The sequence below is a fragment of the Oryctolagus cuniculus genome, chromosome 19 (genome assembly GCF_051225735.1).
Source record: "Oryctolagus cuniculus isolate XC-2025 breed Fujian yellow rabbit chromosome 19, ASM5122573v1, whole genome shotgun sequence".
NCBI classification, from domain to species: Eukaryota; Metazoa; Chordata; class Mammalia; order Lagomorpha; family Leporidae; genus Oryctolagus; species Oryctolagus cuniculus.
This window is the reverse complement of record NC_142885.1, coordinates 69,511,695-69,529,898: the sequence shown is the minus strand read 5'-3', so window position 1 is coordinate 69,529,898 and position 18,204 is coordinate 69,511,695. Positions and strand designations below refer to the sequence as shown.

General features: G+C 53.3%; 1 protein-coding gene across 5 annotated transcripts in view; it reads left to right on the top strand.

Moving 5' to 3' along the window:
• ZNF174 (zinc finger protein 174) overlaps positions 1-18,204 on the top strand; it is a 28,854-nt gene that overhangs the window by 2,720 nt on the left and 7,930 nt on the right. Inside the window, exons 2-3 of one of the 5 annotated variants that reach the window (XM_089321372.1) lie at positions 1,128-1,347; positions 10,112-12,920. In XM_089321372.1, coding sequence (XP_089177498.1) covers positions 1,128-1,347; positions 10,112-10,158 — 267 coding nt within the window. In that variant the 3' untranslated portion in view covers positions 10,159-12,920. Of the gene's footprint in view, positions 1-1,127; positions 1,348-6,517; positions 9,829-10,111; positions 12,921-18,204 lie in introns of those variants that run through there. The other 4 variants (XM_002722770.6, XM_089321373.1, XM_089321375.1 and 1 more) reach the window with 4 other exon arrangements.

Genomic DNA, 18,204 nt, shown 5'->3' with positions numbered 1-18,204 from the left:
TGGTCAGTCCTGGTGCAGGAGTGCTAATGGGTGGTGCTTGTTCCCAGGTGGCCATGTGCATGCAGGGGTGAGAGGTAGCACTGCCCTTGGTCAGTCCTGGTGCAGGAGTGCTAACGGGTGGCGCCCGTTCCCAGATGGCCGTGTGCATGCAGGGGTGAGAGGTAGCGCTGCCGCTGGTCAGCCCTGGTGCAGGAGTGCTAACGGGTGGTGCTCGTTCCCAGGTGGCCGTGTGCATGCAGGGGTGAGAGGTAGCGCTACCGCTGGTCAGTCCTGGTGCAGGAGTGCTAACGGGTGGCGCCCGTTCCCAGATGGCCGTGTGCATGCAGGGGTGAGAGGTAGCGCTACCGCTGGTCAGTCCTGGTGCAGGAGTGCTAACGGGTGGCGCCCGTTCCCAGATGGCCGTGTGCATGCAGGGGTGAGAGGTAGCGCTGCCGCTGGTCAGCCCTGGTCAGGAGTGCTAACGGGTGGTGCTCGTTCCCAGGTGGCCGTGTGCATGCAGGGGTGAGAGGTAGCACTGCCCTTGGTCAGTCCTGGTGCAGGAGTGCTAACGGGTGGCGCCCGTTCCCAGATGGCCGTGTGCATGCAGGGGTGAGAGGTAGCGCTGCCGCTGGTCAGCCCTGGTGCAGTGTCGCGTCCCTCGACCAGCAAGGAAGACACGACCCGAACTCTTCTTCCAGCAGTTTATTCAGGAACCTCTTTCAAACTTTGAATCCCGCGCCCTTTTTTCTCCCCTCCCTCTTATAGCCATCCGCGCACCAATCAAAAGCGGCCAAGTGGCAAGCATTGATTGGTACAGCAACGCGGAAGCCGGAAGGGAGCTCAAACATCTCCTTATTAGGAGATGTTTGTTTCTCGCCAGTCCTTCCGGGGGGAAAGGAGCCGGCGCCATCTTTAGGGCGCCGTGCAATGGCTCCCCACAGTGCAGGAGTGCTAACGGGTGGCGCCCGTTCCCAGGTGGCCATGTGCATGCAGGGGTGAGAGGTAGCGCTGCCGCTGGTCAGTCCTGGTCAGGAGTGCTAACGGGTGGTGCTCGTTCCCAGGTGGCCGTGTGCATGCAGGGGTGAGAGGTAGCACTGCCGCTGGTCAGCCCGGGTGCAGGAGTGCTAACGGGTGGCCCTCGTTCCCAGGTGGCCGTGTGCATGCAGGGGCAGAAGGTGCTCTTTGAGAAAACTGGATCCCAGCTTGAAGAGGAGCTGCCAGACCTCCCCCCACACGCTCCTAGGCGAGATCTCAGGGAAGACTGTGTGGAGGAGCTTTCCCAGGCAGATTCCCATGACCGGGTGAGCCCCCATCAGTGGGAGAAATCCCCACTCCTCCAGGAACCAGCCCCCAGGGTGGCTGGAGCAGGTGAGTACGGCGTGGCTGCTGTCTGCCCTTCATCTGCGTCCAAGCAGCGCGTGGTCCTGCAGAGGCAGAGCGCGTGTGCGTGTTTAATGTGTGTGAAAACGTGGTCCTTAAAATTGTCACCGTCGGAGTTGGTATTCTGTAAATAAGTATACAAGTACTGACTGCTTTCTAGCAATGAATACTTGACAGTCCAGTGCATCAAAGGATCGCCCTAGCACCATCCCCGTTCGGAGCTTCTGATGAACGTCCGTGTGCGCCACGGCCGAGTTTCATTCCTGCAAATGGTCTGCTCTTTAGACAGGGCCTAAAGAATCTTCCGTCAGTAGAGAAAACCCCACTCCATGCTTTTTGTCCTCCTCCTCCTCTCTGATGCCGTTTGTGCTTTCAGTTCCTGTGTCTGGTTCCCTGTGTGCATCTGGTGCGCTGTGAGTGTGATTTCTGACCCTGGTCTCCACAGTGCGGTGAGCTGTGCTACTGAAGGACCAGGGGATGTGAATTCAGGAGACAGCAGGGCTGAGACGAGGGTTACAACAAGAGCTGGAGCCTGAGTTACCTAACATTGGCTAGACCCCACGAAATACCTGTGTTTTCGTTTCTTCAAGCTGCTATAATCAAATAGTAGAAATTGGTAGTTAACAGACAACAGACTGACTTCTCACAGTTCTGCAGGTGGGGAAGTCTGAGCTCAAGGTACCACCATGGCTGGGTTCTGGTGAGGGCCCACCTCTGGGCCACAGACTGCCAACTTCCGTGTCCTCACAGGGTAAAGGGACAAACAAGCTCTCTGGGGCCTCTTCCATGAGGGCACTGATCCCATTCCCATGTGGGCAGAGCCCTTGTGACCTAATCAGCTCCCAAAGGCCCTGCCCCTTAGTGCCATTACTGCGGGCACTGGGATTTCAGCAGTGACTCTGAGGGGAACTTTGATCAAGTCTCGGAACGCAGGAAATGGAGAAGATCTGGGGCATTCGGGAGAGAAGCTGTGACTGTGGCTGCGGCCGCTCCCCGTAACCTGTGGCTTCGTTGTGCTGAACGACGTAGACCACACACGTGCTCTCTCGCCTTAGCAGGGGCAGTTGGCGGCATGTGGACTCTCTCTTTTCATTGGATCCCGAGAGGTGGATGACCGTGGTCTTCCTCTCCAAGATCCACCAGTGTCTTCCTGCAGAGCTGCCTGCTCAGTACGGCAGCCCCGGCCACCTTTTTTACTCGCTGACGTAAATTCACATATCCTGAAACTCACCCTTTTGAAGTGTGTAGAGCAGTGCTTTTTAGTGCCTTCACAGAGTGGCGCAGCCATCACCACTGACTCCAAAGCATTTTATCACCTCAGAGAGCAGTCACCCCCATTTCCGGGTGCCCAGCCCCCGGCAAGCACTGACCTGCTGGCTGTCTCTGGATTTGCTTAGCCATGTAAATGGCACCATACAGCATTGGCTTTCTGTCTGGCTTGTGTCATTGAGCAGTACGTTTTCAAGGTTCATCCATGTTAGCATGCATTAGTGCTTTTTTCTTTTTCTTTTCTTTTCTTTGACAGGTAGAGTTATAGACAGTGAGAGAGAGAGAAAGGTCTTCCTTCTGCTGGTTCACTCCCTAAATGGCCGCTACGGCCGGCGCTGCGCCGATCTGAAGCCAGGAGCCAGGTACTTCTCCTGGTCTCCCATGGGGTGCAGGGCCCAAGCACCTGGGCCATCCTTCACTGCACTCCCTGGCCACAGCAGAGAGCTGGCCTGGAAGAGGGGCAACCGGGACAGAATCCGGCACCCATATGGGATGCTGGCGCTGCAGGCAGAGGATTAACCAAGTGAACCATGGCGCCCGCCCCAACATTAGTGCTTTTTTCATTGTTTCTAGCCGGGAAATAGGCATTGTATGGGTACACTGCAGGTTATCAGTTAGTTCATCGGTTGACAGACTTTTGGGCTGTTTTCACTTTTTGCCTGTTACGAGTAGATACTCCTTGACTTATGATGGGCTTACATAGATAAGACCCATCGTTAAGTTGAAAATATTATTGTTGAAAATGCATTTAATAAACCCAACCTACTGAACATTATAAGTTAGCCTAACCTACCTTAAAAGTGCCCTGAACTTTTTCTTTTTTTAAAAAATTTATTTATTTATTTGAAAGTCAGAGTTACACACAGAGAGAAGGAGAGGCAGAGAGAGAGAGAGTGAAGCCTTCCATCTGCTGGTTCCCTCCCCAGTTGGCCTTAATGGCCAGAACTGTGCCAATCCAAAGCCAGGAGCCAGGAGCCTCCTCTGGGTCCCCCATGCGAGTCCAGGGGCCCAAGGATTGGGCCATCTTCCACTGCTTTCCCAGGTCATGGCAGAGAGCTGGATCAGAAGTGGAGCAGCCGGATCTCGAACCGGTGCCTACATGGGATGCCAGCACTGCAGGCAGCGGCTTTACCCGCTCCACCACAGTGCCGGCCCCTGAACTCTTCTTTTTCAAAGATTTATTTATTTAGTTGGAAGGCAGAGTGACAGAGAGAGAAAGAAAGAACTTCCATTTGCTGATTCGCTCCCTAAATGGCTGTAACAGCTGGGGCTGCCCTAAGCCAGGAGCCAGGAATTCCACCCTGGTCTCCCACATGGGTGGCAGAGGCCCAAGCAGTTGGGCCATCTTCCACTGCCTTTCCAGGTGCATTAGCAAGAAACTGGATTAGAAGTAGAGCAGCTGGGACTCGAACCAGCACTCCGATATGGCATGCTGCCATCGTAAGCAGCAGCTTAACCCACTGTGCCACAGCGCCAGCCCCACTTAGAATACTTGTAACAGCCTATGGTTGGACAAAAGCTAATACAAGCCTATTTTATAGTAAGGTACTGACCATCTCATCTAATGTAATTAAGACGTAGCAAGATGGGAAAACATGAAAAATAATATCCAAAATACAGTAGCAAACCCATACGGGAGACCCAAAGGAAGCTCCTGGCTCCTGGCTCCTGGCTTCAGCCTGGCCCAGCCCCAGCCGTTGTGGCCATTTGGGGAGTGAACCAGTGCATGGGAGACTTCTCTTTCTGTCTCTCCCCCCCTCTCTCTAACTCTACATTTCAAGTAAGTAGATAGATATTAAAAAAAACACACACTGGCAACATGGTACACTGCACGGTGTGGGCTGTCTTACTCTCATAATCACGTGGCTGAGTGGGAGCTGTGGCTGACGCCACTGCCCAGCATCGAGATAGTACTGCATCACACGTTACTAGCCCAGGAAAATACCGAAGCTTGACGTAAGGTTTCTAGTTGAATACGTCATAAAGCCAAAAAATTACAAGCCAAGGATCATTCGTAGTGCTGCCATGCGCATTTGCGTATGGACATAGGTTTTCGCTTCTCACTAGGAGTGGAACTGCTTGATCTATGGCACGAAGTTTTGTGAGGAGCTCCAGGTGGTGTTCAGAGTGGCTGCACCGTGTTGAGCTCCCACCGACAGAGTACGCGGATTCCAGGTCTCCACACCCTTCCCAGCACGCGGCAGTGGTCTGTTCTGTTAGAGTCATCCCGGTAGGGCGAAGAGTCCCCTCCGAAGGTTTTAAGTGGCCAATGGTGTTGAGCACCTTTGCCCATGCTTATTGGACAGTTGTGCGTGATGTGTGGAAAAATTTCCTTTCAGAGCTTCTGCATTGAGTGAATTGCCTTTATTGTTGAGTTGTAAGACTTCATTCTATTTTCTGACTGTTGGGTCTATGTATATATAATTTGCAGTTTTTTCCCCCCATTCTCTGGGTTGCCTTCATTTTTATTTTATTTATTTATTTATTTATTTTTACAGGCAGAGTGGACAGTGAGAGAGAGAGACAGAGAGAAAGATCTTCCTTTGCCGTTGGTTCACCCTCCAATGGCCGCCGCGGCCGCCGCCCTGCGGCCGGCGCATTGCGCTGATCCGATGGCAGGAGCCAGGTACTTATCCTGGACTCCCATGGGGTGCAGGGCCCAAGCACTTGGGCCATCCTCCACTGCACTCCCGGGCCACAGCAGAGAACTGGCCTGGAAGAGGGGCAACCGGGACAGAATCTGGCTCCCCGACCGGGACTAGAACCCGGTGTGCCGGCGCCGCAAGGAGGAGGATTAGCCTAGTGAGCCATGGTGCCGGCTTGCCTTCACTTTCTTAATAGTCCCCTTTGAAGCACAAATGTTTTCATCTCGAAACAGTCTGATTTATCTGTTTCTGTGTGTTGGTGCTTTTGGTGTCATATGTAAAATACCATTGCCGACGGTCACATCCAAGATCACAAAGATTTAAGCTGTATTTTCTATGAAATTGTCTTGCAAATCTTCACCAAAATTAATTGACTGTAATGTGGTGGGCTGCTTGTTTAAATTTGAATTAAAATAAGCACTCAGTCCCTCAGTCACCCTACCACGTCTCAAGTGCTTGTGATCCACGTGGTCACATGCACCTGTTAATTACCATATTGAGCAGCTGGCCTGTGCTACCCGTTCACTCTCCCAGACCCTGCAGCCATTCTAGCTGTTTCCATCCTTTTTTTTTTTTTTTAAAGAAATTTATTTATTTACCTTAGAGGCAGAATCACAGACAGAGAGAGGGAGACACACAGAGAGAAAGATCTTCCATCCCCCGATTTACTCCCCAAATGGCTGCAACGGCCAGAGCTGGGCAGATCTGAAGCCAGGAGCCAGGAGCTTCTTCGGGTCTCTCACTCGAGTGCAGGGGCCCAAGCACTTGGGCCATCGCCCTCTGCTTTCCCAGGCCATACTCAGGGAGCTGGCTTGGAAGAAGAGCAGCCAAGACACGAACTGGCACCCATGTGGGATCAGGCACCACAGACAGGGGCTTAGCCTATAGGCTGCAGCACTGGTCCCAGCTGTTTCCATTCTGATCCCCCGTCTGGGCAGTCAGAAGGTGGGGGGTTTCTATGATTAGGATACGTGTTGTTTAGGGTTCACAGTGCAGTCTCTGAACGCATGCTGTTGATTTTGTAAGGAAAAAATAAAACCCCACCACAGTCACAGACCTACCCTCCTTTAAGGGCAGGGAGAGGGGTTGTCGGCGGGTGTCCACGTCAGTGAAGGCTGTTTGTTGAAGCAGCTCAGGCTCTGGGCTGTGAAAGCACGCACAGTGGTGAATGTCAGCTGTCTTCCTCATCCGTTGACTGGCAGTTCTGATGGGTTCGCTTTTTCCTGTTCCTCCTTTCCCTAAAGGTAGAAAGGAGTGAGGTCGCCAGCGAACCTGGCACGTAAATTTAACATATATCAGAGCCAGCCCAGCTGTCCAGTCATTAACCAGAAGTCCGGAGAGTCTGACTCCTAGACGTGGGGGTGGGGAGTCTGCCCCCCAGGAGTCTAAATCGGGCGGCCGTGCCAGGCCCCTTCGAGATCCTTGCACGATGTTTCACGAAGCTTTTGCTGAAGTCCAGAAAATGAAGCCTGTCCTTTCTAATTGTAGAGGCCCCCAGAGTGGGAAGTGACAACAAGGAGAACCCTCAGCCGGAAGGGGCTAAAGGAGCAAAGCCATGCGCAGTGTCAGCCGGCAGGTCCAGGGGCGGTGGGCTGCAGAGTCCCGAGCCCCGAGGGGCGAGCCTGGCTGAGGCCCGGCTGTCCCGGAGGCAGGGCGGCTCCCAAAGTGCCCAGAAGCCATTTGCTCACTACCAGAGACACTGCAGGGAACTGGACCACATCAGCAGCCCCCTAAAAACGCACCCGCTGAGGGAGCTGAAGAAGAGCAAAGGGGGCCGAAGAGGCCTGAGCGGCCGCCTGCCGCGGCTCGGCCACCCGGCGCCGCGCTCGGCCAGGAAGCCCTACAGGTGCGACGACTGTGGGAAGAGCTTCACGTGGAACTCGGAGCTGAAGAGACACAAGCGCGTGCACACGGGAGAGAGGCCCTACGCCTGCGGGGAGTGCGGCCACTGCTTCGGGCGCCAGTCGACCCTCAAGCTGCACCAGAGGATCCACACCGGCGAGAAGCCCTACCAGTGCAGCCAGTGTGGGAAAAGCTTTCGCCAGAGCTCCAACCTTCACCAGCATCACCGGCTCCACCACGGCGACTGAGCGCGCCCGGCGCCAGGAGGGTCTTCGGGTTTCCCCTCCCCTTCCCCGCATGGAAGCCACAGACCGCGTGACTTGCAGGACAGCAGGGGCCCTGGAGGGGTGCGGGTGCCCATCTTGCCGGTGAGGAGCCCCGGCACAGGCTGACCGGGGTCCTGACCGGGCCCAGTGCTGGGAGGAAGAGCCGGCGGCTGTGGGCGGGGGCCGTCTGCAGCAGGTGGCAGGCAGCTCCCGAGGGAGAAGCCGGGTGACCCCACGGGGCCCTGACCGTCCCGTCGCCCTCTGTTGCTTTACTTGTCTTCTCAAATACTAAAAGGTAGACTGTGTATGTCGTGCATTTCCTGTCAGGCCAGACAATCAGGTGGTCCAGCAGGACTCCAGGCAGCCAAGCCCCAGCGCTCTGTGATACCCAGCTGTGCTTAAGCGGAGGAGTTCATCATTTGTGTGAGCAGAGGGTTTCCAAGTAATTAGATCCAGAAAGAAAGAAAAAGTGTGGCGAGGGATCCTTTTCTGCTGAACACCTCTGATTTAGAAGAAGATCCACGTGGTTGCTCTGTCCCTAGCCCGAGAGGTAGGGAAACTACCTAACCCTGACCCTGACCCTGACCCTGACCCTGACCCTGACCCTAACCCTAACCGAGGCCAGAGACTGCTCGGGGACGCCAGGGGTCCTCCCCGCTCCGCCTGCTCGCCGAGGCCGCTGGTTTGAGGAACGACAGAAGGGATGGGGTGACGACGTGTTCTGAAGTTGGATTGTGCTTGCAGAGCTTGGGTTCACTTGATGGTATGTAAATTGTGCCTCACGAGTGTTCTAAAACATAAGAGAGTATATTTCTATAAAATGCTCAAGTCCTGGACCTGGGCCCTGGGAAATCCTCTAATCCTCCCCCCTCGTTTTCTCAAAGTACAAATAAAACCCAGGCAGTACGAAAGTGTTAGTCACCCGGGCAGCCAGCCATTCCTCAGTGTGGGGGAATCGGGCCGATCCGATCCGTGTGCACCGCCTGCGGAAACAGGCAGGCAGGCGCCCCGGGCGCTCTTATGCCCCCCGAATCCCATGTCAGTGCACACTCTGCCTTTGAACACTCTCCCGTTTGCATCTGGGCCTGTGACACCCCCGTGTCCCCTCCCTGTCTTCCCCCAGCCGCCTGGGCACAGCTTTGCTGGCTGAGCCTCTGGGGAGGGAGGGCTGCCCGAGACCTCTAGAGGAGTGGACGCTGGGGTCGTGCTGAGCGCCCCCTAGTGCCCAGGATGCCCCACAGCAGTCACGCGGCTCAGCCGCAGTAGGGCTGCGGTGGGGAGACTGCTCCCTGCACGCTGCGTGGGGAGAACGACCTCATTTTCCACTGTTGTAGCTTTTAGACTCGGCCCGTGTCCAGCTGAAAGAAACGGATACTAGCTGAGACCCTCGCTTTCCACTCAGGGCCCATTTTGGCCTGAATGCAGTGACCCTGGGCACAGTGGGTGGGCAGCACTTGTGTTTGGGGCAGAGGCGCATTGAAAGCCCCGTGGCTTCCTCAGCTGTGGTGGCCCTTGAGGCCTCCCTCCCAGCTCCTGTGCTGACCACCACGGGACCCCTCTTCAAATTCAGCTGCCTGCTAGCGCACTCCGGTCTGCAGCCTCCCTGGTCAGAGCCTCTGGATTTCTCATCTGTTCCCCCATCCCTCGCCCCACTCTCTTTCTAGGCCAAATTTCACTGTTGTCTCTTAAGTTCCAAGTCATGGTCATGTCTGTGTTCCTGCCGATGCTGTAACAAATGCCCGCAAACTCAGTGGCCTAACACAAGCTTCTCCAGTTCCGGAGGTCGGAAGTCCAGCGTGAGTCTCGTTCAGCCAAAATCCAGCTTTCTGGAGGGCTGGGCCCTTCCACAGGCTCTGAGAGCGAATCTGGCTCTGGGACTTGTTCAGCTTCTAGTTGCCACCTGTGCTCTGTGGCTCATGGGCCCCACCAGTGTCCCCGCAGTCTCTCGTTACATCACCTGCTCCTCTGACCTGGACGCTCCCACCTCCCTCTTCTGAGGACGGTTGGGATTCTCCTGGGCCCAGGATGATCTTCCCATCTTAACACCCTTAACTTAGTAACAGCCGGGAAGCCCATGGGCCACATAAGGGACGGTGCCAGGTTCCAGGACCTAGGATGTGGACATGTTTGGGGGCCTGATGATGCCCCCCAGACACGCCCATCTCGAGTCAAGCTGCTCCATCCGAGAGGACCCCTGCCTGAGAGAAAGAGCGTGCGTTTGCACTTTCCTTAGCTATAAAGCTTGGCACAGGGCCCTTCCTGCAATGAGAGCTTGTGCTTGCTCAGTGTGCTTCACAAGGAGCCGTGTGTGTCTGTGTGTGCGTTTGCGTGTGTGCGTGCATGTGTGTGTGTGTTTCCACTCATTACAGAATTGATAAATGTTTAATCTTGGTGTCTTTGGATGATGAACTGTCAACCGTGGACCCTGAATAAATGTGACAAAATCACCACTCTGCTCATTTCTTTCCCAAAAGGTTTCAAATCTGACCTGCTTGACTCCCTCTCTGGTGTTGCTTTGGCTTAAGGTTCGGCTGCAGGCCAGCAGTGGCACTAAGGGTGCCGTGGACAGGCAGGAGGCTCCCGGGTGCTGCATTCTGATGAAGGGTTCCCATGTTCCCCCTTTCCACTGAATGGCCCCCCCTTGGGGCAGACCGCCACCCTGCTGATTTGACCGGCTACCATTTGCAGCACCCAAAAATAAGAAAATAACCTCTCTCCTATCGTGCACAGCCCTGGAAGGTTCTGCCGTCTGCCCCAGGCCTTGTCTCATGCGGTGACTTCTGCCCCCGGTGGCTGCAGGGATACAGGTGAGGAGCGGAAGCACCTGTGGCTGGGAGGGGTCTGGACAGCACAGATGGCTCTGAAAAGTGTTTTCCATCTACCACAGATGACTCGCAAAGCCCATCCCATAATACCATTATCCCACCCAACGGAATTAACATGACTACTCACAGTACAACAGTGTTGAAATTTCCTCCAACTCTTTCTAAAATAAAAATATTATTTTTATAGCTTTCCTGAGATATTTCACTTGCCAGAGAAGTTCGTCCACTTCAAGCGTACAATTCAGTAGAGGAAATTCAGAGTCGCGCTGCTTTTACCACTGTCTAATTTTAGGGCATTTTCGATAGCCCAGAAAGAACCCCTTACCCATTACTGTCATTTCCCGTTTCTGCTCCCTTCCCTTGTGGGGTGTCTCCAGGGCCCTTCCGTGTGTAGCACACGTCGGGGCTGTATCGTTTTCATTGCTAAGTCATACTCCATGGTGTGGCCAGATCACATTGTGTTCACCTGTTCAGCTGCTGATGGACGTTTGGGTGGCTTCCGTGTCTTGGCTATGGTGAGTAATGCGTCTGCGAGCGCTGGCTGCAGGTTTTTATGTTTCCATTTCCTTACCTGGGTCATACAGTCGTTCTGTGTAACTCTTAGAAGAGTGAACTTCCAAAGGGCTGGTACCACTCTGCATTCCCACCAGCAGGGTCTGAGCACTCCAGTTGCCCCACACAGTTTCCCCGACACCAGTACTTGTCACTGTGTCTCTGATCTTAGCTACTCTAATCGACAAAGGTTTGGATTTTTCATTTCCCTAATGACGAATGATGTGGGGCATCTTTTCATGTATTTACCGGTCTTTGTGTCTCAGCTTTGGGGAAATGCTTTGGAGAGGTCAGAACCTCTGCCCATTTTTAAATGAAGTTTTTTGTTTCTTTTACTAATGATTGAATTGTAAGAATTCTTTATTCTGGAATCAAATCCTTATTAGATACATTATTTACAAATATTTTTCCATTCACTTGTAATATACCTTTGCATGAATCTAGTTCATCTCTTTAAAACCGCTGCCACCTGTCCAAATACTAAAGTGGCCAAATTATCACCTTAATTACCAGTGACACAACTTAACACTCCTGTGAGGGGAGTCTGCACCACCTTTTTTTTTTTTTTAAAGATTTATTTTATTTATTTGAAAGAGAGAGGTAGAGACAGAGACAGAGGTCTTCCATCTGCTGGTTCACTCCCCAGATGGCTGCAACGGCTGGAGCTGTGCCGATCCGAAGCCAGGAGCTTCTTCCAGGTCTCCCACATGGGTGCAGGGGCCCAGGAACTTGGGCCATCTTCTACTGCTTTCCCAGGCCATAGCAGAGAGCTGGATCAGAAGGGGAGCAGCTGGGACTAGAACTGGCACCCTTATGGGATGCCGGTGCTTCAGGCCAGGGCATTAACCCACTGCGCCACAGCACCACCATTTAGACCAGTTCCTGGCAGCCTTTGAAGCTACACCATTGCCAAGGCTACCCACTATTTAACCACTTGTGGCTCATAGTTTTATTAATGGAAAAGTTTTAAAAATTCTTTTACAACAGCTTTTCTGTTTAGACTTAATAGGCAACTTTGCAGTGTAGTAAAGCTAATATTTATTGATAAGCACTTGATAAGCAACAGTCATTGCTAAGCACTTTATGTGAAAGACCCTCATTTGATTCCTACAGCAGCCCTGGAATTTGTTATTGCTCCCATTCTAGAGGGAAGGAAACTGCTGGTTCAGAGTTTGAACACTGTGTTGGATGACAACAGTTTTGAAGTAGAACAAGCTCCGCTGTCAGTGTCTATGTTCTTAGTGAGCTGCAGACTACAGAGATTCGGTGATCAGGACATTAGCTGTGGGGAGATCTAGAATTGTTCCTATGAGTCTGCTGAAACCCTAATGTATGGATGCTGGGTGGGAGAGATAATGAGCTGAGAAACGTGTCGGTGGGGAGGAGGTAACCAGGTTAGAGTACCCCAGAATTCTGGGCAACTTCCCTGAGATACGGCAGCCTCTGCATGTGCTGCCCACAGTGTGGCTCTCCCAAGCTGGAACAGAAACACCCAGAAGATTTACAGTGAACACACTCTAAGAATGAACAAACTGTTGCTGTGGATTCATTCTGAGAGGAGGAGTGGGGTGGGGGCAAGAGGAGTGGAGTCACCACACAGACCTCGGGAGTCAGGTGAAAGTAGGCCAGAGGCAAACAGCCCATAGACTCGTTTATTTCAGTTGGTACAGCAGCTTATATAGCTGAGGCTGCCAATCCAATCAAGGGGCAGTTTATGCCCTAACCAATCACAGCCTACTGCCAGGCAGTTTCCGAAGCCATCCAATCACAGCCTGTTGCCAGGCAGGCCCTGTTGCCAGTGGCCATCTTGGCATGGCCTTCTCATCCCACCACATCTGTCCACACAAGGGACTGTTATTCAACTCTAAAAAAGGAATGAAGCAGTGATATACGCTGTGATGTGGATGAACCCTACTATGCTACATGAAAGAAGCCAGACATGAAAAGACCCTACATGTATGAGGCCACTTATGAGAACGTCCAGAATTTACAAATTGACAGAGACAGTAGATGAGTGCTTGCCAGGGGCTGTTGGTGGAGGGCAGTGGGGTGGATTGGAAGCGACTGCTAAAGGGTATTGTGTCCCATCGGAGGTGATGGAAATGGAATTAGTGTTGATGGTTACATGACCTTGTAAATATATTAAAACCCACTGAATTGTGCATCTTGAAGGAGTGAAATTTTGTGATAAATGTATTGTATCTCATTCAGAAAGAAAAAACATGGCAGACAGTTCCATAGCCTGCAGCTTCCACCCCCGACCGCCTTGCTGGGTGAAGCTGACTTGGTGCACAACGAAGGGCTCACAGCTGCCTGCCATGTGGGTCAGGGCAGCAGTAGAGTGGCTCACTAGTGGCCCAGCACCCTTGTCCTGCTGCTGCTCCCAGACCCGTGACTGGCTCCTGCCAAGTTCCTGTTACACCTGCTTCTGCAGCACTCAGAACAAGCCCACTTCTGAAGCTCCCTACAGATGCCACCCAGGAACAGTGGCCAAGTTGGTGGGAGCCCTCTTGTAAATCCACACTGGCGAAGGCACCCTCAAGTGCCTTACAGTCCAGAGGGAGACACCACAGGGGTGAGCGTCAGCTGTAGCTGCCGAGCTTCTCAGGATGGAAGTGTGACGCAAACCTCTATGATGGCATTCCTGCCTCTTGAAGCTTGAGGAGCCCAGAACCCACCCTGGGCCTGGCACCGACTCAGGGCTCAAGCAGCTCCACGGACAAACCAGGGGAGTGGAACTGCTGCCAGGCCAAGACCAAGGGCCAGGTTTCCACCCTGCTCTGTGGTTTCCCCGCCCTGTGGCCCCAGAAATGATATTTAAGTTCTCCAAGTTACTTAGGAAGTACATAAGTGGGAAATGGAAGACATGTGCTGTGTCTTAATGTGTTTTCTGTTACTGTAACTAAACACCTGAGCCCGGGTACTTTATAAGGAAAGGAAGTTTATCTGTTTCTCAGTTTTGGAGGTTCAGGAACATGGCGCCAGCATCTGCTTGACCATGGTGAGTGGCCCATGGCACATGGCATCATAGTGCAAGGAGCACCTGCGAGAGTGGAGGGTGGCACCTGCAATGCGGGCTTCGGCGGAGGTTCAAGGCTCACTTCACAGCTCATTCTCTTGAGAACTATGCCAGTTGCAGACCTGGCCTATCCCCTCCAGACAGCATTAATCCATTTCAGAGGGGGAGTGGTGCCCCGTGGCTTATTTTCCACTAAGCCCCCTGGGAACCAAGCTTCCAACACAGGAAACTTTGGAGGGTAGACCACACCCAAACCATAGCACCCTGCTCAGCTCACATGATGGGTGAAGAGAAAGTATCTTGTTTTCTGAAATGTCATACAGGGAGGGGTAGATAAAACTGAGAAGTGGGGGCTTGGCTCAGTGCTTTAGACACTGCTTGGGATGCCCGCATCCCATCTGGGAGAGCTCTTGCCTCCAGTTCCAGCTTCCTGCTAATGTGCACCCGGCCAGGCACAGGTGATGGCTCAAGGAGCTGGGTCCCTGCCACCCATGTGGAAGACTTGAATTGAGTTCTGAGCTCCTGGCTTTAGGTTGGCCCAACCATGACTGTTGTGGTCACTTGGGGACTGAACCTGCAGATGGGAGATTTCTTTCTGTCTCTCTGCCTTTCAAATAACTTTAAAAAAAATTTTTTTTGTAATTTGAGTATCTGAAATCTGCTCAGCTGTGCCCGTAGCAACCACAAAAGCCCTCAGAGACTTGAGGGAGATAGAGTCCTATTTTCTTGGACCTAGCACTTGCTTAGATTGGGGTTACAGGAGAGAATTTCCTGGAAAGGGAGAATAATTTTTCCAAAGGACTTTTGCGAATAAAATTGATGTCCTGGAGAGAGGGGCACAAAGCAGAAGCACATCCCATCCTCCCTTCCTCTGCCATCCCCTTTCTCCGCCGACCCTTGCATGGCTGTTCTGTTGATCTGTCCCCAGGCTCAGAGATTCTTTGCTCAGCTGTGTCCAGTCTAGCACAACGAAGGCACACTCCACTTCCATTATAGTGCTTTTTTATAAGTTTTTAATAAGTTTATTTAAGTTACAGAGAGAGAGAGAGAGAGAGAGAGAGAGAGAGACTGGCACGTGGTATAGTGTGTAAAGCTGCCACCTGCAGTGCTGGCATCCCATATGGCTGTCAGTTCGAGTCCCGGCTGCTCCACTTCCAATTCAGTTCTCTGCTGTGGCCTGGGAAAGCAGTAAAAGATGGCTTAGGTTCTTGGGCCCCTGCACCCATGTGGGAGACCTGGAAGAGACTCCTGGCTCCTGGCCTCAGATCAGCACAGCTCCAGCCGTTGCAGCCAATTGAGGAGTGAACCAGCAGATGGAAGACCTCCCTCTCCTCCCCCTCCCCCTCTTATTACCTGAAAGAGTTGCACAGAGAGAGAAGGATAGGGAGAGAGAGAGAGAGAGAGAGAGAGAGAGGTCTTCCATCCTCCAGTTCACTCTCCTAATGCCTGCAACAAGTCAAGGCTGAGCCACACTGAAGCCAGAAGCTTCTTCCAGGTCTCCCACATGGATGCAAGGGCCCAAACACTTGGCGCATCTTCTGCTTTCCCAGGCACATTAGCAGGGGGCTGGATCGGAAGTGGAGCAGCCGGGACTCCAACCAGGGCCCATGTGGGATGCGGCACTGCAGGCGGCGGCTCACCCCGCTGCGCCACAGCACTGGCACTGTCACGACTTTTCATCTCTGGCATTTATTTCATTTTTTCTTGAGCTATCAGCCTCTCTGCTCCCACTGTCTACGGGTTCCCCCATGCTGTCTTTATCAGAGTTTTAGTATCATAGTTGGGTTTTACATTTTTTAAAAGATTTATTTATTTGAAAGAGTTAGAGAGAGGAGAGGCGGGGGGTGGGGGGAGAGGAGGTCTTCCATCCGATGGTTCACTCCCCAACTGGCTGCAACAGCCTGAGCTGCATCAATCTGAAGCCAGGAGCTTCTTCCAGGTCTCCCACACGGGTGCAGGGGCCCAAGCACTTGGGCCATCTTCTACTGCTTTCCCAGGCCACAGCAGAGAGCTGGATTGGAAGTGGAGCAGCTGAGACTTGAACCTGCACCCATATGGGATGCCAGCACTTCTGGCGGTGGCCTTATCTGCTATGCCACAGCACTGGCCTTAGGCTTTAAAATTTTTAATTTATTTTTTTACTTGAGATACAGAGATACACAAAGAGATCTCTCATCTGATTCACTCTTCAAACACCCATAACAGCTGGGGTTGGGCCAGACCAAAGCCAGAAGTCAATCTTGGGTCTCCCATTTAGATGGTGGGCACGCAAGGACTTGATCCATCCCCTGCTGCCTTGCAGGGAAGCTGGGAACAGGTGAGGAGCCAGGCTTTGAACCTAGGCCTTCCAACATAAGATGCAGTCATTGTCATTCCAAGCAGTGTATCAAGCACTATCCAAACACACCCTCCCAGTGGTTTTAAATTCATCTGATAATTTCAGCATAGCTGCCACGTCTGATTCTGACTCTGTCTCTTCGTATTGGAGTTTTGAAACCTACCTGCTTATTAGTATTCCCCATGTCAATAAGGGTGTGGGCGCTTGCCACGAATTCAGAGAATTCTGAATACTGGCTCAAATAGACCAGGCAGCATGGTAAGTTTTTAAGCTTTTTATTTAGTGAGAGAAATGCATAGGAGAGCGAGGGCTTGCAGAGTGAGGGCTGGTGAAATGCATAGGAGAGGGAGAAAGAAAAGTCTGGAAATTAAGCCGGGGTCTATACTGAGCAGCGAGCAGGCCAAGAGCCACGTGCAGCATAGGCGCAGCGAAGCAAAGGGGAAGAGAGTGGGCGGCCCGAAAGCCCCGCGCCCCAAAGGCATAGGGCAACAAGGGATCCAGCCCGGCGAGGGAGAATAGGGGCCGGGCCCACCGTGTTTCAGGCCCTTTATCCACTTCCAAATGGACGTGGTCAATTAATGTGATTGGCAGGTGGGCGCGCAGGTGCAGGGGCGTGGTGAAGGCGCGGTCTCCCGGCTCACAGGTCTAATCCATTTCATCCTATCAGCCTGCCTGAGACCACGGGGCCCTGTGCAGTGGCGCCTCCACCCACGGAGTCACCCAGGAACACCGGAAAAGAACCCGGCTCGGGCAGACACCTGATCGCAGCTAGGGCTAACGGGGAGCCAACTGAGGGCCATTCGGCGCTCGGCTCCGCAGGTGAACGCCCGGGGTGAAGGCGGGGCTTCTGCAGGAAGTGCACTGCCCATTCTCCTCTGATTGGGCCGCTCGGCGCCCAGCCCGCGGAAGCCTCGCCTCTCATTGCCTGTCGCGGCTGTCAGTGTGAGGAAGGGGGCGGGCCGCCGCGAAGGCCCCTGGGAGATGTATTTTTCTCCGGTTGCCCGTCCCGCTCGGCCCCGCAGGGCACGCGAGGTTGCCTGCCGCGGCAGTTGAGGCTAGAGGTTCTCTGGTCAGCTTTTCACTTAGCGTGACGCTGACTGAACGCCGACCTCACAGCGGGCACCCTGGGGCGCTGGATGGAGGTGCTAAGGTAAAACCTGGAGGACACGCGCGTTCTTAGAGAAGCCACTCTAGGGGCGAAACCCACGTAAACCCGCAGCCGTACACTCTGAGGAGAACACTGACGCGGGAATGACGCGAAAGGCAGGCCCGGGGCAGCGTGCGCTCCGCCAGGGGAGCGGCCGGCCGGCCCGCGCGCGCTCGGTGGCGGGCGATTCCCGCAGAGCCGCCGCTCGCAGCACCGCCCGACCTGCGCGTGCCTGGAGGCGCGCTCTGGCTACCTGGGCAGGGGAGACAGGCTTTCCCGGAGTCTGTAGAGCGAGCAGGAGGCCAGGCGGCCTGGCAGGACGGCACCAGTGCGCCCGCCCTGCCCCCTGCTCCCCGACACACCCAGAGATCCGGCCCGGCCCCGGGACGCCTTCTGAGGGACCTGCGTGCCGTGTCCCGCACGGCTGCACCGGCTCACGCTCCACCAGCAGTGCGAGGGTCCCCTTTCCCCACATCCTACCAGCGCTTAGCTGTCGACTTTTTGGCAATAGTTACTACAGCAGGTGTGAGGTGCCAGCTCCCTGGGGTGCTGATTTGGACTTCCCTGATCATTAGTGATGTGCAACGTCGTCTCATCAACCTGTTGGCTATTTTTATGGTTTCTTTGTAAATATATATCTATATATCTCAAAGTTATTTTGCTCATTTCTCAAAACTGGGTTATTTGGATTTTGCTGTTGAGTTGTGTGCATTCCTCATATATTTTGGACATTAACCCCTTATCAGATGTGTATTTGCGAATATATTCTCCCAACCTGCAGGCTACGTTTTCATTTTGTTCATTGTTTCCTTCGATGTGTTGTGCAGAGGTTTTTAGTTTGATGTGAATCTCTATTTTTGTTGATTTTGTTTGTTTTTGCTTTTGTGGCTAGAGGTTTTAGTGTAATAGCAAAAAACAAACAATTGCCTAGGGCTGGTGTGT